The sequence below is a fragment of the Pristis pectinata genome, chromosome 5, assembly GCF_009764475.1.
Source record: "Pristis pectinata isolate sPriPec2 chromosome 5, sPriPec2.1.pri, whole genome shotgun sequence".
Lineage (NCBI taxonomy): Eukaryota > Metazoa > Chordata > Chondrichthyes > Rhinopristiformes > Pristidae > Pristis > Pristis pectinata.
Window position 1 is genome coordinate 847,442 of NC_067409.1, and position 25,434 is coordinate 872,875.

The window sequence follows — 25,434 nt, forward strand, 5'->3', positions numbered from 1 at the left end:
GCAGTAATGTATGAGGCAGAGTGGGAATAACCTCTGTGTTCAATTTATTCACAGCTATCTTGAAAACAAGGCTGCTGAATTAATAACAGCAAACAAAGAAATGGCACATATATTAAATACATTTTTTGCATTGACCTTCACTGTGGAAAACTTGCCAAAATCCCTGAGATAATTTCACAGTGTAACTTGTTCTCCCACACCCACAGTAATTCCATACCCCTCTAGTCCCTGTCCAGATGTGACTGTTCCTGCCTCCACCACCACCTCTGGCAGCTCCTTCCAGATACCAACTGCACCCTCTCACTTCCCCTCCCCATCTCCCCCCCCCACCCCTCTACCCCCTCCCTCTTTCCTTCTCTCTCTCCCTCCCTCCCTCTCTCTCTCTCTCTCTCTCTCTCTCTGAAATAGGAGAAAGTACTAGAAACAGCAGGTCTGGCAGAATCTGTGGGGAGAGAAACTGCTAACATTTCACTGACCTTTCATCACAACGTTCAGCGTTCACAGTGAGTGGTGCCTGGTTTTGGGGGCTGTCCCCTTTGGTCAGGGTGTTAAACCTGCCCCCATTCCTCTCCTGCCTCCCCACCTGATTTTGCTTGAGTTGTTCCTGTGAGGTCAGTCAGCTATGCTCACTGTCTCACTGTCCAGCTGCAGGACAACAGCCTTGCCGTAGTGGAGGGAGCAGCTCAGACCCTTCCCCTATCTGAGGGGTTCCCTGCACTGTAAACTGAATGGCAGCATTTACCAGCCAGTCTCAAGTGGCACACATTCACCAGCCCTGTTCTCTGTCTCTGCCTCCGTTCCACTGGTGACCATTGTAAGAATTAGTTGGCCTTGCACCCTGATGGAGCTGTCACATTTGTACACAAAGGTTGTGGTCCACTGTGGTAACGGAGACTCCTGAAAAACCAGGCAATCTCAATCTGCTCCACCTTCTGCCAAACCAAACATTAATTAAACCGTGTTTTGTTACATCAACTCTTCTCTCACTTGTCCGTCAGGTACAGATTCCCATATTCTGCAGGGCCCTGTGGAAGTCTTGCATTTTGGGCAGTTAAACCAGGGCAGGATATACACAGTGAATGGCAGGGTCACCTGGGGAGCGTTGTAGAACAGAAAGACTTTGGGGTACAGGTACATAGTTCCCTGAAAGTAGCATCACAAGTAGATAGGGTGGTGAAGAAACTGTTTGGCACACTTGCCTTCATAATCTGGGCATTGAGTGCAGGAGTTGGGATGTCATGTTACAGCTGTACAAGATGTTGGTGAGACCACACTTGGAGTACTGTGTACGGTTCTGGTCGCCCAGCTATAGGAAGGATGTCATTAAGCTGGAAAGGGCACAGAAATGATTTGCAAGGAAGTTGTTGGGACTGAAGCGTTTGAGTTACAGGGAGGGACTGGACGGGCTGGGGCTGTTTTCCCTGGAGCAGAGAAGGCTGAGGGGTGACCTTACAGAGGTTTATAAAATCATGAGGGGTGCAGATCAGGTGGATGGTCACAATGTTTCCCCCAGGATGGGTGAGTGAAACTAGCCGATGTGGATTTAAGGTGAGAGGGGAAAGATTTAAAAGGGATCGGGGAGGGGAGGCAGGTTTTTCACTCAGAGGGTGGTGGGTGTGTGGAACGAGCTACCAGTGGAAGCGGTAGAGGTGGGTAGAATTATAACATTTCCACCGCTACGTGGATAGGAAAGGTTCAGAGAGAGATGGGCCAAACTCTGGCAATGGGACTAGCTTGGTGGGCATGGACGAATCGGGCTGAAGGGCCTGTTTCCATGCTGTATAACAATGACTCCAATTCACCCTGCTGCCCCAGGACTGGACATTGACCTAGGACCAAACACTGACCAACCCCAGGCGTTGACCTGGGACCGGACACTGACCCAGTACCAGATACTGACCATCCCCAGGCACTGACTCAGGAGCGGACTGACCCGAGACTGGACACTGATGCAGGACCGGACACTGACACTGACCACCCACGGACACTGACCCAGGACTGGACACTGACCATCCACGGACACTGATCTGGGACAGGACACTGACTGTCCCCAGACACTGACCCGGGACTGGACACTGACCATCACGGACTCTGACCCGAGACCAGACACTGACCCGAGACCATACACTGTCTCTCCGCAGACACTGACCCGGGACTGAATACTGACCATCACAGACACTGACCTGGGACCAGACACTGACCATCCATGGATGCTGACCCAGGACTGGACGCTGACCCAGGACCAGACACTGACCATCCATGGACACTGACCCAGGACCGGACACTGACCGTCCACTGACACTGACCCAGGACCAGACACTGACCATACATGGATACTGACCCGGGACCGGACACTGACCATCACGGACACTGATCCGGCACCGGACACTGACCATCCCCAAACACCGACCTGGGACTGGACACTGAACTGGTACTGGGCACTGACCATATCTGGACATTAAACATCTCCAGTGACCCAGGACCAAAAACTGACCATCCACGGATACTGACCTGGGATCGGACACTGACCAGGGCTGGGCACTGACAGTCTCTGGACACTGACCCAGGACACTGACCATCCACGGACTGACCCAGGACCAGGTACTGAGCCTGGACTGGACGTTGACCCAGGACTGGACACTGACTATCTCTGGAGACTGAGCGTCCCCAGACACTGACCATCCACGGACACTGACCCGGGATCGGGCACTGACCAGGGATGGACACTGACGGTCTCTGGATATTGACCCGGGACCGGATACTGACCTGGGACTGGACATAGACCTAGAACTGGACACTGACCATCTCTGGAGACTGAGCGTACCCAGACACTGACCCGGGACAGGACACTGACCTGGGATCGGGCACTGACCAGGGATGGACACTGACGGTCTCTGGATACTGACCTGGGACTGGACATTGACCTAGAACTGGACACTGACCATCTCTGGAGACTGAGTGTCCCCAGACACTGACCCGGGACCGGACACTGACCTGGACTGGACACTGACTATCCCCGGGCACTGACCCGGGACCAGACACTGACCATCCCCGGGCACTGACCCGGGACCAGACACTGACCATCTCCGGACACAGACCCGGGATTGGACACTGACTATCTCCAAACACTGTGCATTCCCACCTGTTTGCCCCCTCGGACCACTCTGTGCACAGTCAGTGATGAGGTGGAGCTGTGTAATGTGAGAGTGGCTGTGGGGAACTGTTTCTCTGTGTTGGAATGGGGTCTGGCACCTGAGCACAAACTGAAACTGCTGTGTGTGATGTGGGGAGCAGTGCTGGGGCAGGGGTTGCTGGAAATGATGGATCTCTGTCCTCACCCCCCTCCCCACCCTCTCAGAAGGTCCTGGAGCCAGAGGTGGGTTGGTGCAGGGTGGGATGGGGGGGGGGGGGGGATTGTGAATGGAACACAGATGGTTCAGTGCATCAGCCATTGCGAACTGCGTCGTGAGCAGTGGCCTCACTTTTATGTGTTTGTCTCCAGGGCTGTGGAATTGGGTGGGTGTGTCAGCTTTGTGTGATGTGTGTAAGTGGCTGCACATCATGGGGTGTGTGTGTGTGTGTGATCTGGGTGTGTGTGTGATCTGGGTGTGTGTGTGATCTGGGTGGGTGTGTGTGTGTGTGTGTGTGTGAGATCTGGGTGTGTGTGTGTGATCTGGCTGTGTGTGTGTGTGAGTGAGATCTGGGTGTGTGTGAGTGAGATCTGGGTGTGTGTGTGTGTGTGATCTGGGCGTGGGGAGTGTGGGTGAGAGGCAAGTGTGGGGTAAGTGGGCTGAGTGTGACCTGGTGGGTCATGGGGATTGTGTGAGTGTGGGCCTGAGACAGATTCGGGCGTGTGGGCTGCGTGTGTGGCGTGTGGGCTGCGTGTGAGTGTGGGCTGTGTGAGATGAGTGTGTGGGGCATGTGCAGCCCGTGGCTGTGTTGTGTAGCTCCGTGTGCGGATGGGGTGACCGTACTAACCTGCTGCCATTGTGCCTGTAGCTCACACTGACCATACACCGGCAGACAGGAGGTCTGGGCATCAGCATCGCCGGGGGCAAGGGCTCCACCCCCTACAAGGGCGAGGACGAGGTAAGCTGCCCTCAGTGCCCCGATGGAATGTGTTCCCCTCCCCACTCCCCCTCCCACACCCCCTCCCCACTGCCCCTACCCTCCCACTCCACTCCTCTTACTCCCATCCCCACTCCGTCACCCTTCCCATCTCTGTCCTCCCTCCCGCTCTCCTCGCCCTCCCGTCCCCGTTCCTCTCCACCTCCCCATCCAGTCACTCCCTCCCACCCTCCCTCCCACACCCCGCCCTGTCCTCTTCCCCTCCCCAACCCTCCTCCTCTCCCCAACCCTCCTCCTCTCCCCACCCCTCCTCCTCTCCCACACTCCCCCTCCCACTGCCCCTCCCCACTCCCCCCTCCCCCTTTCCCCCTTCTCCCCTCTCCCCCTCCCTCTCCCCCCCCCACTCCGTCCCCTCTCTCCCTCCCTCCCGCCCCCTCCCCACTCAACTGTGTATTTCCTCCCATTCATTCACCCCCATCATTCCACTTTCCCGTCTCCACTGTCTCCCCTATCTCCCCCCTCCCCTTGTCTCCACCGTTTTCCCCCCTTGTCTCTCCCCTCCCCACCATCTCCCCCTTCTGTCCCTCTCCTCCACCAGCCCCCAGTAATGGCTCTCCTGCGGTGGGTGCAGTCATGTAAGGCGGTGTGACTGCTGACCCCTCCCCGCTGCCCCCCCACCCCATGTCTGGGGGGTTGTTCAGGGTTGTGACGGTTGAGGGGTCACACCATCCCAGTGTTAGGGAGCTGGGACAGCCACACTGTGGTCACCGTGAGGGCTGAGTAACCGGGGTTGTTCACACCTGGAGTACCTTCAACCACTTGTCCGTGTGTTCCAGGGAATCTTCATCTCCCGGGTATCGGAGGAGGGGCCCGCGGCTCAGGCAGGAGTGCGAGTGGGAGATAAGCTGCTGGAGGTGAGTTGGGCTGGAGGGCGCGCGTCACAGTGCCAGGGTAGTGCCCTCACCGGGAACCCCTCGGAGCTTTCACTGTTGACTCCAGACCCCATGAAGTCTCAGGGCACCAGGCCAGACATGGGGATGGACACCTGCCGCTGATTACCGCCCACCATCCTCCCTCAGCTGATGGATCAGTGCCCCCCACGTTGAGCAACACGTGGAAGCAGCCCTGAAAGCAGCGAGGACACAGGATGTACTCTGGGTGGGGACTTCAGTGTCCATCACTGGGGGGTTTGGTATCACCACCACTGCCGAAGGACACTGCTGCCAGACTGGGTCCGCTGCAGGTCGTGAGTGGACCAACACTGATAGTACAGCAGGGAGAGACTGACCAGTGTTGGTGTTGGGAGGACCCCGATGTCCTTGTCCTCAATGTTAACATGCAGCTAGAGCTAGTGATTAGGATGGTATAAGGTAAGTGTAAGGTGGTATATCCTGATAGGGCAGTAAAGCAGGCTTATGGCATTCTTGCCTTTATTAGTTGAGGCATTGAGTTCAAGAGTCAGGAAGTTATGTTGCAGCTTTATAAAACTCTGGTTAGGCCCCATCTGGAGTGTTGTATTCAGTTCTGCTCGCCGCATTCCAGGAAGGATCTGGAGGCTTTGGAGAGGGTGCAGAATAGGTTCACCAGGATGCTGCCTGGATTAGAGGGCATGAGCTATAGGGAGAGGTTGGACAAACTTGTGTTGTTTTCTCTGGAGCAGCGGAGGCTGAGGGCAAACCTGACAGAAGTTTATAAGATTATGAGGGGCACAGACAGAGTAGACAGCTGGTATCTTTTCCCCAGGGTTGAAATGTCTAATACCAGAGGGCATGCATTTAAGGTGAGAGGGGAAAGTTCAAAGAAGATGTGCGGGGCAAGTTTTTTTACACAGAGAGTGGTGGGTACCTGGAATGTGCTGCCAGGGATGGGGGTGGAGGCAGATACAATAGAGAGGTTTCAGAGGCTGTTAAAACAAGCACGTGAATGTGCAGGGAATGGAGGAGGGATTACTTTAGTTAGGCAGTTAATTACTAGTTTAATTAGTTCAGCACAACATGGTGGGCCAAAGGGCCTGTTCTGTGTTCTCATGTGCAGCATCCTGGTGAGGACACATCCAGAATCTTGTATTGGGAGTCTGGTCTTCCTAGCTGAGGAAGGAGACACTGCAGGTCAGGGAGTGCAGTGAATGCTCACCACAGAGATTCCTGGTCTGGCTGATGTCGGAGGAGAGGTGAAGCAGGGCCTACACTCATATGCTGGAACCACTCAGCAGATCAGGCATCCCAGGGCAAAAAGAAGCAGCTAATGTTTCTGTTACACTTCCCTATAATCCTCGATGCCCCTGCTGTCCAAAGGTATCTCGGTCTCAGCCTAGAATATACTTGGTGTTTGAGCAGTTACTGTCCTGTGGACGGAGGGTTCTGGCCGTCTGACAGAGGAGATCACTGGCTGGCTGGCTGGAGATGGCTGATCAGGTCATCGAGTCACAGCACGTCACAGGCCCTTCGGCCCAACTGGTCCATGCCGACCAAGGTGCCCATCCAAGCTCGTCCCGTTTGCCCATGTTTGACCCAAATCCCTCTAAACTGTTCCGGTCCATGGACCTGTCCAAGTGTCTTTTAGAAGGTGTTAATGTACCTGCCTCAATCACTTCCCCTGGCAGCTTGTTCCACATACGGACCACCCTCTGGGTGAAAAAGTTTCCCCTCGTGTTCCTATTAAATCTCCCCTCACATCTTAAACCTGTGCCCTCTAGTTCTTGATTCCCCAACTCTGGGAAACAGACTGTGTGCATTCACCCTATCGATGCCCCTCATGATTTTATACACCTCTGTAAGATCACCCCTCATTCTCGTACCCTCCAATTAAATGTCCCAACCTGCTCAACCTCTACCATAACTCGAGTCCCGGCAACATCCCTGTAAATCTCCTCTGCACTCTTTCCAGCTCATTGTCATCCTTCCCACAGCAGGGTGACCAAAACTGTACACAATATTCCAACTTCTGTACTCAGTGCCCTGACTGATGAAGGCCAGCGTGCTAAAAGCCTTCTTCACCACCCTGTCTTCCTGCGACGCCACTTTCAGGGAACCATGTACTTGTACTCCTAGGTCTCCCTGTTCTACAACACTCCCCAGGGCCCTGCCGCTCACAGTCCTACCCTCATTTGTCTCCCTAAAATGCAACACCTCACGCATCCAAATTAAACTCCATTTGCCGTCCTTGGCCCACTTACCCAGCTGATCAAGATCGCCCTGTCTACAACACCGCTTGTGTTAGTGTTAGATCCGTCCACATCGGGCGAGTGAAGCTGTCAGACAGCGCAGGTGGTGCTGGTGCCCTCCCCGGTCACTGCATTACTGACACGCCTCCTCCTGTCCAGGTGAACGGGGTGTGCCTGCAAGACGCAGAGCACCACAAGGCAGTGGAGGCATTGCGGAGTTCGGGGGGCCTGGTGACCATGGCTGTCCTGCGGGAGAGGATGGTGGAGCCAGAGAACGCCATCACTGTCACCCCCCTGCGGCCTGAGGATGACTACGCCCCACGGGATCGCCGCGCAGGGCGCCGGTTTGTGGAGGAGTCGACAGCAGGGGCCATGCGTGAGCGGTACTCCACGTCACTGGTGCGCGATGAGAAAGGGCTGGGATTCAGCATCGCGGGTGGCAAGGGATCCACACCCTACAAAGCAGGAGACACGGTGAGTCTGCCCCTGCTCACTGTGGGCCCCTGAGGGTGACACAGGCTGTGTGTGTGTGCGAGAGACAGAGAGAAAGAGAGACACACAGGCTCTGTGTGTGTGTGTGTGTGTGTGTGTATGTGTGACAGAGAGAGAGACACAGGCTCTGTGGGTGTGTGAGAGAGAGACAGGCTCTGTGTGTGTGTGTGAGAGACAGACAGGCTGTGTGTGTGAGAGAGAGACAGGCTCTGTGTGTGTGTGTGTGAGAGAGAGAGAGAGACACAGGCTCTGTGTGTGAGAGAAAGAGAGACACAGGCTGTGTGGGTGTGTGAGTGAGAGAGAGACACACAGTCTCTATGTGTGTGTTTGTGTGTGAGAAAGACAGGCTGTGTGTGTGTGAGAGAGAGACAGGCTCTGTGTGTGTGTGAGAGAGAGACAGGCTCTGTGTGTGTGTGAGAGAGACAGGCTCTGTATGTGTGTGTGAGAGAGACAGGCTCTGTGTGTGTGTGTGAGAGAGACAGGCTCTGTGTGTGTGTGTGAGAGAGACAGGCTCTGTGTGTGTGTGTGAGAGAGACAGGCTCTGTGTGTGTGTGAGAGAGACAGGCTCTGTGTGTGTGTGAGAGAGACAGGCTCTGTGTGTGTGTGTGAGAGAGAGACAGGCTCTGTGTGTGTGTGAGAGAGACACACAGGCTCTGTGTGTGTGTGAGAGAGACACACAGGCTCTGTGTGTGTGTGAGAGAGACACACAGGCTGTGTATGTGTGAGAGAGAGGCACAGGCTCTGTGTGTGTGTGTGAGAGAGAGAGACACACAGGCTCTGTGTGTGTGTGAGAGAGAGAGAGACACAGGCTCTGTGTGTGAGAGAGAGAGACACAGGCTACGCAGGCCGAGTGGGTGACACAAGCTGTATGTGAGGCCGTGTGTGCAACGCGGCTGTGTGTGGCTGTGTGGGTAACGTGGGCTGTGTGTGTAACACAGGCCGTGTGTGTAACGCAGGCCGTGTGAGGCTGTGTTTGTAACGCGGGCTGTGTGTGTAACGCGGGCTGTGTAACGTGGTGTGTAATGCGGGCCATGTGTGTTACAGGCCATCTTTATCTCCCGGTTGGCAGAGGGCGGCTGTGCACACCGGGACGGCATTCTGCGAGTCGGGGACCGTGTGATCTCAGTAAGTGATGAAACCTCCCTCCCACCACACCCCCTCCACCCTCCACCCTGCTCCCCTCACCGGCGGCAGGCAGCAACAAGAATCCAGAAACCTGCAGATGCTCCACAGTGTAGGGGGAGGGGCGTGACGGGACGGTGCGGGGGAGAGGCGTGACGGGACGGTGCGGGGGAGAGGCGTGACGGGACGGTGCGGGGGAGGGGCGTGACGGGACGGTGCGGGGGAGAGGCGGGACGGGACGGTGCGGGGGAGGGGCGTGACGGGACGGTGCGGGGGAGGGGCGTGACGGGACGGTGCGGGGGAGGGGCGTGACGGGACGGTGCAGGGGATGGGACGGGACAGTGCGGGGGAGGGGCGTGACAGGACGGTGCGGGGGACGGGCGTGACAGGACGGTGCAGGGGATGGGACGGGGCAGTGTGGGAGAGGGGCGTGACGGTGCGGGGGAAGGGCGTGACGGGACGGGACAGTGCGGGGGAGGGGCGGGACGGGATGGTGCAGGGGATGGAATGGGACGGGACAGTGCGGGGGAGAGGTGTGACGGGACGGTGCACCGAGGTGGGGTGGTGCAGAGGAGTGTGGTGGGGGAGGGGCCGCGCTCCATGCCCAGCCGCTGTCCCCGCGATGTCTGGCGATGGCCCCATTTCCCCGGGACCTCCCTCTCTCTCTGGTTACTGACCACAACTTTCCCTTTCAGCCGTCCCCCGCGTGTTTGCTAACTGTTCCTCTGCACAGTGACGGATTCACTCCCTCCTCTCCCTCACCTGCATGTGGCTGACATCTCTGTGGTGGTGGGTTTCTGAAGTTAATACGCTGGCCTGGTTAACAGCATGGGTTACCAGCACAGCGGCCGGTTGTAAGGGCTGTTACTGTGTGGTCAGTGGTGGCTTCTGTCTGCTCTACGCCAGCTCTCTCTGCAATCTCCTCGTGAGCCCTCCTCTGCTGGGTACTAACCTTTCCGAGGCCATTCATGGTTCCAGTGTGTTCTGTGCAAGAGCCTGGGGTCTGCTGCTGGTCAGGCACGCACTCCCCAGTCTGTGAGTTTGTGGGAACGGACCAGTCAGGTCTGCCTGTGCACGTGGTCTCATCTCGGGGGGCAGCACTGTGGGGAGGGTCCCTGTGGATGTTCTCAGGGGGCAGCACTGTGGGGAGGGTCCCTGTGGACATTGTCTCATCTCAGGGGGCAGCACTGTGAGAGGGTCCCTGTGGATGTTCTCAGGGGGCAGCACTGTGGGGAGGGTCCCTGTGGACATTCTCTCCTGTGTGAGGGAGCAGCACTGTGGGGAGGGTCCCTGTGGATGTTCTCAGGGGGCAGCACTGTGGGGAGGGTCCCTGTGGACATTCTCTCCTGTGTGAGGGAGCAGCACTGTGGGGAAGGTCCCTGTGACATTCTCAGGGATAGCACTGTGGAGAGGGTCCCTGTGGTTTTGCGGTCCTCTGTTGTTCACAGTGTGTAATAGCTGTGGTTTACTCCCTGAGGCTGGCACCCGGGGCTGGACGATTGTCCTGGAGAGAGGTTCCAATCCCAGCTGATGGGGGAGCTCCCACGGTGCCAGTCACAACCTCGGCAGTCCTGACTCGTTCAGCTAACTGATGTTTTGGAGGATATTGGAGAGATCTTGAGGGCTGAAAGGGGAGAAGATGTGGCCCTGGCAAACAGAATCAGAGAATTCTAAATAAATGCATTAGAAGCAAGAGGTTAGTGAGGGAAGGATATGTTCTCTCAGGGAACAGAGGGGTGTGTGTGGAGCCGGCGGATGTGAGTTGGGTCCTGGATGAATACTTTGCATCAGTATTCACCAGTGAGGAGGATGGGATGATGGAGTTCGGGAGGTGTACACTGATTGTCTGGGACGTGTGTCGGGATGGCAGAAGTGTTGGAGATATTGTTACACGACACCGCCAGGGCCTGATGAAATATATCCCAGGCTGTTATGGGAACCAAGGGAGGGGATTGCTGGGCCTCTGACAGATTTTTGCATCATTGTTAGCCACGGGTGAGGTACCGGAAGAACGGAGGGTGGCTAATGTTGTTCCCATATTCAAGAAGGGTGGCAAGAATCAGGCTGGTGAGCCTTGTGTCAGTAGGAAAAGTATTGGATAATTTCTTTGGGATTGGACTTGTGATCACTGAGAAAGGCAGGGGCTGATTGGGGAGGGTCAGCGTGGTTTTGGGAAATCCTGCCTCACAAGTCTGACTGAGCCTTTGGAGGAGGTTATGATGAAGGCAAGGTGGTCCACATAGTCTGGTCCAGAAGGTTAGGGCACATGGCAAACTTGGCTTGGTGATGGGAAGCAGAGGCTGGTGGTGGAGGGGTGTTTCTCAGGCAGGCTTGAAATCTGTAACCAGTCGTGTACCCCAGGATTGGTGTTGGGACCTGTGTCGTTTATCACATTCATAAATGACTTGGATGAGAATGTCTGTGTCTAATAAGTAAGTTTGCTGAAGACACAAAGATTGGTGGAGTTGTAGATAGTGAGGATCATTGCCTGATGATACAGCAGCACATGGATCAGCTGGAAAGTTGGGCAGAGTGCTGGCAGATGGAACTTAATCCAGACAAGTGTAAGGTATTGCATCTTGGGTCATCTAATGCTGGCCAGACATAGAGAGTCAATGGCAGGGACCTTGGCAGCGCTGAAGTACAAACAGGCCTCCAAGTATAAGTTCATAGCTCCCTGAAAATGGCGATACAAGTGGACAGGGTAGTGAAAAAGGCGTTTAGCTTCCTTGCCTCCATAGGCAGGGGTATTGAGTATAATAACTGGGACATCATGTTGCAGCTGTACAACACATTGGTTGGGCCACACTTGGAATGTAGAACACAGAACAGTACAGCACAGGAACAGGCGTTTTGGCTCACCATGTCCCTGCTGATCATGATGCTAAATTAATCTAAACCTATCTGCCTGCATATGGTCTGAATCCCTCCATTCCCTGCATGTTCATCTGCCTGTCTAAATGCTTCTTAAACGCCACTATTGTATCTGCTTCCAGCACCTCTTCAGGCACCTATCTCTCTGTAAAAAAAACGTACCCCGCACATCCCTTTCAAACTTACCCCCTCTTACCTTAAAGCTATACCCTCCGGTATTTGACATTTTGACCCTGGGTCACTATCTATCCTATCTATGTCTCTCATAATTTTATAAACCTCTATCAGGTCTCCCCTCAGCCTCTGCCGCTCCAGAGAAAACAACCCAAGTTTGTCCAACCTCTCATAGCACATGCCCTCTAATCCGGGCAGCAATTTGGGGAACCTCTTCTGCACCCTCTCCAAAGCCTCTGCATCCTTCCTGTAACAGGGGGGCCAGAACTGCACACAATATTCTAAGTGTGCTCACCGAAGTTTTATACAGCTGCAACATGACTTCCTGACTTTTGTACTCAATAGCCCAAGCGATGAAGGCAAGCGTGCCAAACACCTTCTTTCCCACCCCATCAATCTATGTTACCATTTTCAGGGAGCTGTGGACTTGCACCCCAAAATCTCTCTGTACAATACTCCTAAGGAACCTGCTATTCACTGTATACTTTCCTCTTACATTTGACCTCCCAAAGTGCAACATCTCACACTTGTCCGGATTAAACTCCATCTGCCATTTCTCTGCCCATATTTCCAACTGATCTACATCCTGCTGTCTCCTTTGACAACCTTCCTCACATCCACAGCTCCACTAATTTTTGTGTCTGCAAACTTACTAATCGGTCCAGCTATATTTTCATTTGACTCACAGGGACCCCAGCACCAAGGGGTGGTACTGAGGGAGGACCACTAGTCAGAGAAACTACCGTGTTTTCTATGGCCATGCCAATTTTGAACCCGATGTATAATCTCCATGGATCACATAGAATATAGAACAGTACAGCACAGGAACAGGCCCTTCAGCCCATCATGTTGAGTCAAACTAATTAAGCTAATGACTGCTAATTAAGCTAATCCTTTGCCACGTGCCTTCATCTTCTGCATCAGCCTACCATGTGGGAACTTGGTGAAATCTTTACTAAAGTCAATGTAGGCAACGTCCACTGCCCTGCCCTCATCCATCATCTTTGTCACCTCCTCAAAACCTCAATCCAGTTTGTAAACCATGACCTTCCCACACAAAGCCATGCTGACTATCCCTAATAAGTCTGTGCTATCCTTAAGAATCCTCTCCAGTAATTTCCCTAGCACAGACACAAGGCTCACCGGCCTGTAGAGCCCGGGTTTGTCTCTATTGCTCCTCTCAAACAGAGGAACAACACTAGCGACTCTCCAGTCCCCCGGGACCTTGCCTGTGGCGAGAGAGAACACAACAATCTTCGTCAATGTCCCAGCAATCTCCTGTCTTGCCTCTCAATAACCTGGGATAGATCTCCTCAGGCCCTGGGGACATCCATCTTGATGCTCTTCAAGAACCCCATCACCACTTCCTTCTTGATACAACATGCCCTCGGATATCAGCACACCCCTGATCTCGCTATCCTCCATATCCTCCTTGGTGAATACTGATGCAAGGTACTCATTTTGTACCTTGCCCACATAAATTCCCTCCTTTGGCCTTGACTGGGCGTACCCTCTCCTTAGTTACTCTCTTGTTTTTAATATATGTATAAAATGCCTTGGGATTCTCTCCAATCCTACTTGTCAGGGACATTTCATGGCCCCTTTTAGCCCCTTGATGCCCTGTTTAAGATCTCTGCTGCTTCCTTTATATTTCCAAAGGCCCTGCCTGTTTTCACCTCTCAAAACCTCCCGTAATCTTTTTCTTTTTGAGTAAATTTGAAACCTCTCTCATCATCCAAGGTTCCCGAACCTTGCCATCCTCATCTTTCTTCCTGACGGGAACATGTTGGTCCTGAAATTCCGACGAGCTGGCTTTAAACAACCCCCACATGTCCGACGTGGACTGGCCCAATCCACCCAACCCAGCTCCTGCCTAATACTGCAGAGAGATAAATATTGGAAAGTTTGAGGAATTGTGGGTGCTGGGGCAAGCCTGAGGGCCCACTCCTGCTCCTATTTTCTTGTGTTCTAACTTCTGAGAGGTCTTTGATCTGAAGTGGTCGCTCTGTTTCTCCCTGTGCCCCCTGATTTGCTGCTTTAATTTCCTTTCTGAAGACCCTGACTCACCCAGCACCCTCGGGCGCTGAGCTCCAGACCCTCACCATGCCTTGTCTCCCTCCTTTTACCTTGGCCCACGATTTTAATCCATGTCCTTTGATCCATGAACCGTCCACCAATGGGAACAGCACTGACCGCTCTGAACCAAGCCTGATCTTGTCCACCTCTCCTCAACCTTCTGAGCTCCCGGCAGAAAGCCCCAGCTTCTCCAGTCTAACTCCATAACCGAAACCCCTCATTCCTGTAACCATTCCAATAAATCCCTTAAAGCCTCTCCAGCAGTGTCATGTCCCTGCAAGGATAAGGTCTGCAGGTCCCACCTTCTCCAAAGGTCCCAGTGTTGCAAGAATCTAAAGCCCTCGCTCTTGAACCATGCCTGTAACACACATTGATCTGACCTATCCTCCTATTCCTGTGCTCACCAGCACATGGCGTTGCAGATTGAAACCGCAGCGGTCCTGCTCTTTAACCTTTTACCTGTTGGAGCTCACCCCTCTTTCTTTGTTAGCACCAGCCCGTCCCACAATTGCTGCCTGATCACCCTCCCCGTTCTGAGTGTCCTGCAGCCACCCCGAGACCCTGGCACCAGGGAGGCAGCACCCCATTTGAGATGGTGTTCACGACCACACCAGGGTCTGCCCCCATCACTTATGGGTCCCCTCCCCCTACAGCTCACCTGGTCATTCTCCACCTCTGCCGCCCCGCTGAGCCAACTGCGGTGTCACAACTGCTGTTGCTTTCCGTGAAGCGCCATCTCCCCAAAAGTATGCACACTGGTCTGGGAGGGTGATGGTCACAGGGAGTCCTGTACTGTCTGTCACAGCCCTCCCTCACTGTGACCCTCCCTCAGTGTGACCCTCCCTCAGTACCACCCCTCCCTCGATGTGACCCTCCCTACCGCCCCTCCCACAGTGTGACCCTCCCTCAGTCCATCCCTCCCACAGTGTGACCCTCCCTCAGTCCATCCCTCCCACAGTGTGACCCTCCCTCAGTACCACCCCCTTCAATACCACCCCTCCCACAGTGACCCTCCCTCAGTACCACCCCCCCCTTCAATACCACCCCTCCCACAGTGACCCTCCCTCAGTACCGCCCCCTCAGTACCACCCCAGCCACAGTGTGACCCTCCCTCAGTACCGCCCCCCCTTCAATACCACCCCTCCCTCAGTGGGACCCTCCCTCAGTACTGCCCCTCCCTCAGTGGGACCCTCCCTCAATACCGCCCCTCCCACAGTGTGACCCTTGCTCAGTACTGCCCCTTCCACTCTGTTCATCCCCCTCAGTACAGTGCTGGGTGGACCAGTGGGGTGTGGAGTTTCTGACCCTCTCTCCCTGCTGCTATGTGCTCCTTGATGTCGCGGCTTCGGCTGGGGTGTGTGGTCAGGCCTGCTGAGCTGGCGTGCTTCTCCTGGGGTGGGGGCTGTGGTGGGGTGGGGGCTGTGATGGGACGTGCTGGGGCTGTTCTGAACTGACTGGACGTTTGCGGGTGTTTGCAGATCAATGGGGTAGAGATGGCAGAAGCCAGGCATGACCAGGCAGTAGCGCTGCTTACAGGCACAGCACCCATCATCACCATGATAGTAGAGCGCGAGGTGTCAGACCCTGAGCAGCCTGCAGACGGGCTGCTGCCGGCCAGTGGCTCTCCCACCCTGCCAGCCCGGGCTCCATCCCCACCCCCGCCGGGACACCCCCACCAGCCGGACACCCCCACCCAGGACACCCCACACAACCACCTGGGCACCGAGGACCTGTACCCCGTGGAGGTGAGAGCAACGGGCCGGGAACTGACGGGGAGACCAGCGAGGTCTGTCGCACTGAGGGTGGGGGCAGGGGTATTGGGGGGGAGGGGGAATAGTGATAGGGAGGGACGAGGGGGGATGGGGAGGGCCGAGGGGTAGGGGGATTGGGAGGGTCGAGGGGGAGGGGAGTGGGGAGGGACGAGGGTGAGGAGAAAGGGGTAGGACAAGGGGGCAGCGGGGGGGGGAGTACACCTGTTGGGGGGGTGGTGGGGGGGGTGAGGGGGGACCCTGTGGGAGGGGAGGAGTGACGGGGTCTGACCCTTGTTTTTGGATGGGGAGGGACGAGGGGGATGGGGAGGGGGATTGGGTCGAGGGGGAGGGGGATGAGGAGGGACGAGGGGGAGAGGGTGGGAAGGGACGAGGGGGAGGGGGAGGAGAGAGTGGTGGGACAAGGGGGCAGCAGGGGGGGTAGACCTGTTGGGAGGGTTAATGGGGGTGGTGGGGGCGTGAGGGGGGCCCTGTGGGAGGGGAGGAGTGACGGGGTCTGACCCCTGTTTTTGGATGAGGGGTTGCAGGGAGGGAGGGCCAGTGACACCCTGGGGTGATGTGACAGTTGAGAGGGGGCAGGATGGGGGAGTGGGTGACACAGTCCCCCTGGGGTGATGGGATGTTGGGGGGGGGGTGCAGGGGGAGGAGGGGTGCGGTAACACCCTGGGGTGATGGGATGGTTGGGGGTGTTGCGGGGTGTGTGCAGTGACAACCATCGGAATGTGTCCCTCGGATGGGTGGGTGCTGCTGACCCCTCCCCCATGTCTGCCCACAGGAGGTGACCCTGCTGAAGACGGGCGGCCCGCTGGGACTCAGCATCGTTGGGGGCAGCGACCACGCCAGTCACCCCTTCGGCATCCACGAACCCGGCGTCTTCATCTCAAAGGTAAACCGGTCACACCTCCCTGCTGCTGCCGGCCGGCCGGGGGTGGGGAGGGGGACAGTTGGACCAGGACAGCGGGGATGGATGGGCCGTGTGCGGGGAGGAATGGGCTGTGTGTCGGGATGGTGGGGAGGGATACACTACTCTCTCTGCCCCCTCGTTCCTCTGCCCCGCCCCCATGTTGCCCTGACCCTGCACTGCCCCCTGACCCCTCTGCTATGGCCGCAGGTGATCGCGGATGGACTGGCTGCTCGGGCTGGGCTGCAGGTTGGAGACCGTATCCTGGAGGTGAACAGCATCGACCTGCGACACGCCACCCACCAGGAGGCAGTGATGGCCCTGCTGTCTCACCAGCAGGAGATCCGGCTGCTGGTGCGCCGGGACCCCCCGCCTCCGGGAATGCAGGTGGGTGTCCCGCCAGGAGCTGGGGGGTAGGGAGGGAGGGGGCAGAGGGAGGACTGGAAGTGAGGGGGAGGGAGCAGGAGAGGGTGGGGTAGAGACAGCAGGAGCATTGACATCAGAGAAAGGGGCAGGAGAGGGAAATGGCAGGGTGTAGGTGGAGGTGGGAGTGGGTGGGAGAGAGGGCAGGGCAGGGAGGAGCAGGCTGTGTGTGGGTCGGGAGGGACCGACCGTGGGTGGGTGGGGAGGGACGGGGAGAGACGGGCCGAGGGTGGGGAGGGTGAGGAGGGACGGGCCGAGGGTGGGGAGGGGAGGATGAGGAGGCTGTGTTGGGTCCGATACCAGGAGGGGTGAGGGGTGGGGATGGTGTCCCCTGGGTCAGGCTCCCTGATCCTGTGGTGACGGTGGTGAATCCGTGCTTCCCAGGAGATCCGGATCGAGAAGCTGCCGGGGGAGAAGCTGGGAATCAGTGTCCGAGGGGGAGCCAAAGGTCACCCGGGGAATCCGTTCGACGCCACCGACGAGGGCATCTTCATCTCCAAGGTAGGGGCAGCTCAGAGCGCGGGGTGGGGGCACCAGGAGTCCCAGTGTTGGCCACGGACCAGCAGCAGTGGGGGGGGTGGGGGAGCCTAGGGAGGGGGGTCTGGGGCTGTCGGGGTTGCTCACCGCCTCCCCCTCCCCCTCCCCGCTCACACCCCGCCTCCCCATCCTCTCACCCCTCCCACCCCGCTTCCCCTCCCCTCCCCTCCCCCCACCCCTCCCCTCCCCCCCACCCCTCCCTCTCCCCTCCCCCACCCCCTCCCTCTCCCCCTCCCACAACCCTCCCCTACCTCCTCCCACCCTTGCGCCTCCCACCCCCCTCCGCTACCCCCTCCCACCCCTCCTCCTCCCCGCTCTCCCTCCTCCTCCTCCCGCCTCCCCCCTCCCTCCTCCCCCAACACCAGACCCTGTGCCCCGCCCTGGCCCCCACACTGACTGTCCAGTGTACCCACAGATGAGCTCAAGCGGAGCAGCGGCGCGGGACGGCAGGCTGCATACAGGTCTGCGTATCCTGGAGGTGAACAACCACAGCCTGTTGGGGATGACCCATGGAGAGGCTGTCCGCATCCTAAGGGGGGTGGGGGACACTCTGACCGTGCTGGTGTGTGAGGGCTTCGACCCCAGTGCCGCCCCCACCCTCACCGTGGAGGTATGTGGGGGGGGGGGGGGTGGTCCAGGGTGTGGGGGAGGGGTATGCATGTGGGGGGATTTGGGGGGTGGGTGTGTGGGGGGATTTGGGGGGTGGGTGTGTGGGGTGATTTGGGGGAGTGGGGTGTGTGGGAGGGATGGGTGGGGGGGATGAGCTGTGTGGGAGGGATGGGTGAGCATGGGGGGATTTGGGGGAGTGGGGTGTGTGGGAGAGATGGGTGGGTGTGTGGGGTGATTTGGGAGGGATGGGCGGGGCGGTGGCTTGTGTGGGATGGGTGGGTGTGTAGGGTGATTTGGGAGGGATGGGTGGGTGTGTGGGGTGATTTGGGAGGTGGGGTGTGTTGGGGTGGGTGTATGGGAGGAAGGGGTGGAGGGTGGGGTTGATGGGATGGATGGGTGAGTGTGTGGGGGATTTGGGGGGGTGGGGTGTGGGAGAGATGGGTGGGTGTGTGGGGTGATTTGGCAGGGATGGGTGGGTGTGGGGTGATTTGGGAGGGGGTGGAGCTGATGGGATGGATGGGTGGGTGTGTTTGGGGGGTGGGGTGTGGAAGGGGTGGGTGGGGTGTGTGGGAGGGATGGGTGGGGGGTGGTGTGTGTTGGGGGGATGGTGGTGACTGTGTGTGAGTGAGTGACAGGCCAAGGTTTGCCCAGCTCTAGACTCATCACCTGGGGAATAACAGACTCATGCAGCACAGAAACAGGCCCTTCAGCCCAATGCGACCATGCTGGTGCTGATGGCTGTCCACACTGGTTCCATTTGCCTGCATTTGGTCCACGTCCTTTGAGACCTCTCCTGTCCATGTATCTGTCCAAATGTCTGTTAAACATTGTGATTGTACCTGCCTCAACCACTTCCTCTGGCAGCTCCTTCCATATCCCCCCTCCCCATGGATGAAAAAGTTGCCCCTGAAGTTCCCATCTAAATCTTTCCCCTCTCACCCTAAACCTGTGCCCTGTTTTAGACTCCCCCACCCTGGGGAAAGGACTCCTGACTACCTTCCCTTTCTATGCCCCTCATGATTTTATAAACCTGTCTAAGGTCAGCCCTCGGCCTCTGTCGCTCCAAGGAAAACAGTCCCAGCCTGTCCAGTCTCTCCTTTTACCTACAGCCCTCCAGTCCTGGCGACATCCTGGTTAATCACTCCTGCACTCTTTCCACTGTCACCACAGTAAAGCAGTGACCAGAACTGTACATAACACAGTTCTAAACTTCACAGGACTTCCTTGATACCAACCTGTTCCTGACATGTGCTTCCTCCTTTGCCCTGATCAAATGTTCAGTATCCTTTGTTAACCAACGTTCCCCAATGTACCATCTTTGCTTCTTGCCCTCACAGGGCCAGGCTGACTCTGAACTCTTGCTGTCACATTCTGCCTGGATGTGTAAGTTGTTCTGATTCCCTTGCAGTCTTCTCCTGGTATTATTGTTAACCCTTTTGCTGCTGGGATGGGTCGAAAGAACAGTATGGAGAGCATCTCATCCATTGATCGGGATATGAGCCCGGAAGAACTGGACATTCTGCAGAAGGTGAGAGCTTGCAGCAGCTTCCAGTTATTTAACGGTGCACAGACCATATTCCTAAAGTTGCACAGATTGAAGTTCGCCAAATGTCTGACTGAGTATGCTGATTTATCTGGGTTTGTGACATACATTGTGTCCAAGGATGGGGGTGTACTGGACACAGCAGTCAGGTAACTGTCCAGTGATGGGGTGAAAACAGAAGACATCCTTCTCGTTATAGAACATAGAACATTACAGGACAGTACAGGCCCTTCGGCCCACAATGTTGTGCCGACATTTTATCCTGCTCTGAGATCTATCTCACCCTTCCCTCCCACATAGCCCTCCATTTTTCTATCATTCATGTGTCTATCTAAGAGTCCCTTAGATGTCCCTAATGTATCTGCCCCCACCACTTCTGCCAGCAGTGCGTTCCACGCACCCACCACTCTCTGTGTAAAAAAAATATCCATAACGTCCCCCTTATACCTTCTTCCAATCACCTTAAAATTATGTCCCCTCGTGTTAGCCATTGTCACCCTGGGAAAAAGTCTCTGACTGTCCACTCGATCTGTGCCTCTTATCAACTTGTACATCTCTATCAAGTCACCTCTCATCCTCCTTCTCTCCAAAGAGAAAAGCCCCAGCTCGCTCAACCTATCCTCATAAGACATGGTCTCCAATCCAGGCAGCATCCTGGTGACTCTCCTCTGCACCCTCTCTAAAGCTTCCACATCCTTCCTATAATGAGATGACCAGAACTGAACACAATACTCCAAGAGTTCTATAGAGCTGCATTACCTCGTGGCTCTTAAACTCAATACTCAATAGAGGTATATAAAATACTGAGAGGAATAGATAGAGTAGACAGCCAGCACCTCCTTCCCACGGCACCAATGCTCAAGACGAGAGGGCATGGCTTTAAGGTTATGGGTGGGAGGTTCAGGGGAGATGTCAGGCGGAGGTTTTTCACCCAGAGAGTGGTTGGTGCATGGAATGCACTACCTGGGGTGGTGGTGGAGGCAGATACATTGGACAGGTTCGAGAGTTTTTTGGACAGGCACATGGAGGAATGTGAGATAGAGGGATATGCGGGAGGAAAGGTTTAGATAGTGTGAGGGTGGTTTGATGGACGGCACAATGTGGTGGGCCGAAGGGCCTGTCTTGTGCTGTATGGTTCTATGGTACCCTGACTAATGAAGGCCAACACTCCATACGCCTTCTTAACAAGCCTATCAGCTTGCACGGCAAGTTCTTTGCTGAGGTACAATATGCAAGAGTGGGAAGGGTGTTCAAGGATTGTTGAGCTGCAGCATTGGCACTGCTGCCTGTTGAGAGCCCGTCACAGTGCAGCAAGGATGTGGTTGTGCTGGGAGGCTGCGGAGGATGTTTAAGAGATGTTGCCTGGACTGAAGAATTTTACTGAGATTCGTAGAGTCACACATTGTGGAAACAGGCCCTTCAGCCCAACTCGTCCATGCCGACCAAGGTGATTTTCTGACCTGGTGCCATTTGCCTACGTTTGGCCCATATTCCTCTAACCCTTCCTATCTGTGGACCTGTCCAAGTGTCTTTTAAGTGTAATTGTACTCCCATCTACCACTTCCTCTGGCAGCTCGTTCCACGTACCCACCACCCTCTGTATGGAAGGTTGCCCCTCAGGTCCCTTTCAAATCTTTCCCCTTAAACCTATGCCCTCTGATTTCAGACTCCCCTACGCTGGGGAAAAGACTGAGTGCATTCACCCTATCTATGCCCCTCAAGATTTTATCCACCTCTATACAGCCACGTTGACCCTCAGGAAGTTCTGAGGAGGAGCTGGAATTGCTGTCTTTGGATAAAAGGAGACAGAACTGAGAAGTGTCAAGAGGCTGGGAGGAGGTGAACAGCTCTGCACTGAGGGGTCAGTTACAGTGGCCAGTTAACCTATCCCTACGTCACTGGGATGTGGGAGGAAACCGGAGCATAGGGAGACACCCACATGGTCACAGAGAACGTGCAACCTCCACACAGACAGCAGCAGAGGTTAGGATTGAACTCGGGTCCCTGGAGCTGAGAGGCAGCGGTTTGAACATCGCTGTGGCACTCGGTGTTTTGTCAATGTGTCCTCATAGAAATGAGTCTCGTCCATCCTCCTGCACCAGCTGTGGGTAAGGAGGCTAAAACTGTACGTGGGGTCCAGGGCAGTCTCGTCAAACCCCTCCATACCTGGAGCAAGACTGGCCGACATTTACATTCCATCCCTGTGCCACGGAGACCCACATAACATTTACCTTCGTTGTTATTTGCCGGCTTAGTATTTCCTGTGTGAGGTGACAGGTCTGGACCAGTCGTCCACAGGCCGGAGTTGAGGTCTGGACCAGTCACACACAGACCAGAGTTGAGGTCTGGACCAGTCACACACAGACCAGAGTTGAGGTCTGGACCAGTCACACACAGACCAGAGTTGAGGTCTGGACCAGTCACACACAGACCAGAGTTGAGGGCTGGACCAGTCACACACAGACCAGAGTTGAGGGCTGGACCAGTCACCCACAGGCCGGAGTTGAGGTCTGCCACAAGCCGTGCCATTGAAACTCAGTCAATTAAACTGTTTGCAACTGGTTCGACTTACGACCACAGACCATCAGATTGTCATAGACCCAATCTGGGTCATTAATCTTCTTCGAAGGACTCCAGTCAATCCCTCTCTCACCCCGTCCCTCTATCACCCCTTACACGCACTTCCATCTCCCACTCTAGCTCACCCTTCTCACCCTTGTGCTCCCTGAACCTGACTCACCTTCCACTCCCGCTGAGCTCTGCCATCTCTCTTTACCTCCTCCTGCCCTCCTTCTTGACTCATGCTCAGTACTCCACCTCCACCACCCCCCCCCCCCCCCCCCCCCCCCCCCCCCCCCCCCCCCCCCCACTATCATGCCCTCCCAAATCTCAGTCCCCTGATAACTCCCACTTGCACATCGCCTCTACCTGGCTCTTGTTGTCTCTTCTCAGGAGATTGAAATGGTTCGTGAGTCGTCACTGTGGGAGCGAGAAGAGCTGGAGAAAGTGGTGAGAATATTTACTGAGCTGTACGGTTTCTTCCCGGCACCGAAGAGTTCTCTTCATGCTGACTGTTCAGTTAGTAAGGACCATGGAAGCGTAGAACCACAGGAGCAGGGGCCCCACCAGCCTGTTCCGCCATTATCATCATGGCTGACCCTCTGTCTCAGGAGAGGATCCCATTCCTAACCCACACTCCTTCGTGCCTTTCATGCCTGGAATTACAGATTCTTTGCAGGCAGAAGGGATTTAGTTTAGCTTTGGCATTGTGTTCAGCACCGACATGTTGGGCCGGAGGGCCTGCTCCTGTGCTGTACTGTTGTAATCATTCCCTTTGTCCTGCTTTGCTTGATTCTAAATGGCTCCCAATCCCCAGGCATACAACTCTCTGACTTTTTGGTTGTCTGCTTGGATCTAATGCTCTCCTTAATTTCTTTAGAAATCCATGTGCCAGACAGGAATGAATGTTTGTTTTAGTACATCCATGTTCTCTTCAAATGCTTGCCATTGCAAGGTCACTGCCAACCCTTCCATAACATCTCCCAGTCTATCGCAACCCAGCTGTCACATGCCTTCATCATTCCCATAGCTTAGGTTTGGGAACCGATCTCACAATCTCACTCCCACTCTCCGTCTCCGTGTCAGGTCCAAGCATGTTCTGGTTGTACAGAAGATGTTTATTCTTCCTTCCTCAGTATACTATTCCCAGGCTAGGATTGTCTGTTCCCGTTGGTTCCCATTCCCATTGCAAATGCACTCCAGAAATTCTTCCTCTGCAGTATTATTACAAAACTGCCCAATCTACATGTACAGTGAAGTCACCCATAATTGCAGTTCTGCCTTTATTGCATTCATTTCATTGTCCTGTTTAGTGCCATTCCCTGCACCACCACCATGGCGAGCTGGCGAGTTGACTACAAGTTGCCTTGGTGTTGGGAGTCGAGGGGTTTGTGAGATCAGAGGCCTGTCTCCAGTGGTGTCACAGGGATCAGTGCTGGGTCCACTGTTGTTTGTCATCTACATTATTGATATGGATGAGAATGGCCTGATTGGTAAGTTTGCGGATGACACCAATATTGGTGGTGTGGTGGACAGTGAAGAAGGTTGTCTAAGGTTACAACAGGATCTCGATCAGCTGGGAAAGTGGGCCAAGGAATGGCAGATGGAGTTTAACTCTGACAAATCCAGAGTGATGCATTTTGGGAAGCTAAACCAGGGCAGGACTTCCCAGTGAATGGTGTTTGTATTGGTTTATTATTATAGAACATTACAGCACAGTACAGGCCCTTCGGCCCATGATGTTGTGTCGACATTTTATCCTGCTCTAAGATCTATCTCACCCTTCCCTCCCACATAGCCCTCCATTTCTCTATCATTCATGTGTCTATCTAAGAGGCTCTTAAATGTCCCTAATGTATCTGCCCCCACAACCTCTGCCAGCAGTGCGTTCCATGCACCCACCACTCTCTGTGTAAAAAAAACTTACCCCTGACATCCCCCTTATACCTTCCTTCAATTACCTTAAAATTATGCCCCCTCATGTTAGCCATTGTCACACTGGGAAAAAGTCTCTGACTGTCCACTCGATCTATGCCTCTTATCACCTTGTACACCTCTATCAAGTCACCTCTCATCCTCCTCCTCTCCAAAGAGAAAAGCCCCAGTTCACTCAACCTATCCTCATAAGACATGCTCCCCAATCCAGGCAACATCCTGGTAAATCTCCTGCATTATTGTCACATGTACCGAGTGAAAAGCTTTTGTTTTTCATGCCATCCAGACAGATCATGCCGTACATAATTACTTTGAGGTAGTAAAAAGAAAACAGAATGCCGAATGTAGCGTTGTAGTTACAGAGAAAGTGGAGCACTCTATCCCACCGATAGGAAAGGTTTAGAGGGTTACAGGCCAAGCACAGACAAATGGGATGAGCTTAGATGGGCACTTGGTCGGCACGGATGAGTTGGGCCGAAGGGCCTGTTTCTGTGCTGTATAACTCTGCGACTATAACAGTGGGATAGAAGCTGTCACGGCAAGTTGCAGACTGCGACCTGAGACAGTCCAGTTTATTTCTACTCTTTACCTTCTTCCTGTTGGTCAGCTCACAATCCACGGGAGTAGTTTACCCCTAATCCCGTGTGCTCTAACCTTGGCACCTTGTCAAAAGCTGACCTAAAATCCAACAGTTCAACCTCCTCAACCAGAGGATTCATGCCCAAAGGTCTGCAGACCTGTGGCTGCATCAGCCGTCAGTGACAAGATGTGCCTGTGAGCCGCCGGCTGTCTGTGAACATGTGGGTCCGGTCATTGTGATCTCTGTCGGGCATTAGAGAGGCAATGGGATCATGGAACAGGCCCTTCGGCCCACTGTGTCTGTGCTTACCACAATCCCAATCCCCCCACCCCCGGTTTTATCCCCAGTCTTTGGCAGTCCAGTCTGAAGCACAGTGACTGCAGCTGCCCAATTCCTGCAAATTGGAATTACACATGCCTGAAGAATTCTGGCTCCTTTGAAATCCAGGAATGTGACCACTGGGAGCAGGCAGCTGCTGGAGCTCACTCCAGCCTGCAGGGGAGGGAATGCAGACAGGAATCTCCCAACTGCTTCACAGAGATAAGGGCATCCGCAGAGGGCTTCAGGACTGTGACACTTAATCCCATCAGGTCAACAGCTGGTCCCTCC

General features: G+C 55.2%; 1 protein-coding gene across 1 annotated transcript in view; it reads left to right on the top strand.

The window, feature by feature from the left end:
• The window catches only part of scrib (scribble planar cell polarity protein), a 138,698-nt gene that overhangs the window by 78,485 nt on the left and 34,779 nt on the right, over nucleotides 1-25,434 (top strand). The window contains exons 17-27 of the mRNA XM_052016028.1: nucleotides 4,000-4,089; nucleotides 4,905-4,982; nucleotides 7,391-7,705; nucleotides 8,768-8,848; nucleotides 15,448-15,714; nucleotides 16,514-16,624; nucleotides 16,850-17,026; nucleotides 17,447-17,563; nucleotides 18,015-18,209; nucleotides 19,617-19,736; nucleotides 22,704-22,760. Of these exons, the coding sequence (XP_051871988.1) occupies nucleotides 4,000-4,089; nucleotides 4,905-4,982; nucleotides 7,391-7,705; nucleotides 8,768-8,848; nucleotides 15,448-15,714; nucleotides 16,514-16,624; nucleotides 16,850-17,026; nucleotides 17,447-17,563; nucleotides 18,015-18,209; nucleotides 19,617-19,736; nucleotides 22,704-22,760 (1,608 nt within the window). The remainder of the gene's footprint in view (nucleotides 1-3,999; nucleotides 4,090-4,904; nucleotides 4,983-7,390; nucleotides 7,706-8,767; nucleotides 8,849-15,447; nucleotides 15,715-16,513; nucleotides 16,625-16,849; nucleotides 17,027-17,446; nucleotides 17,564-18,014; nucleotides 18,210-19,616; nucleotides 19,737-22,703; nucleotides 22,761-25,434) is intronic.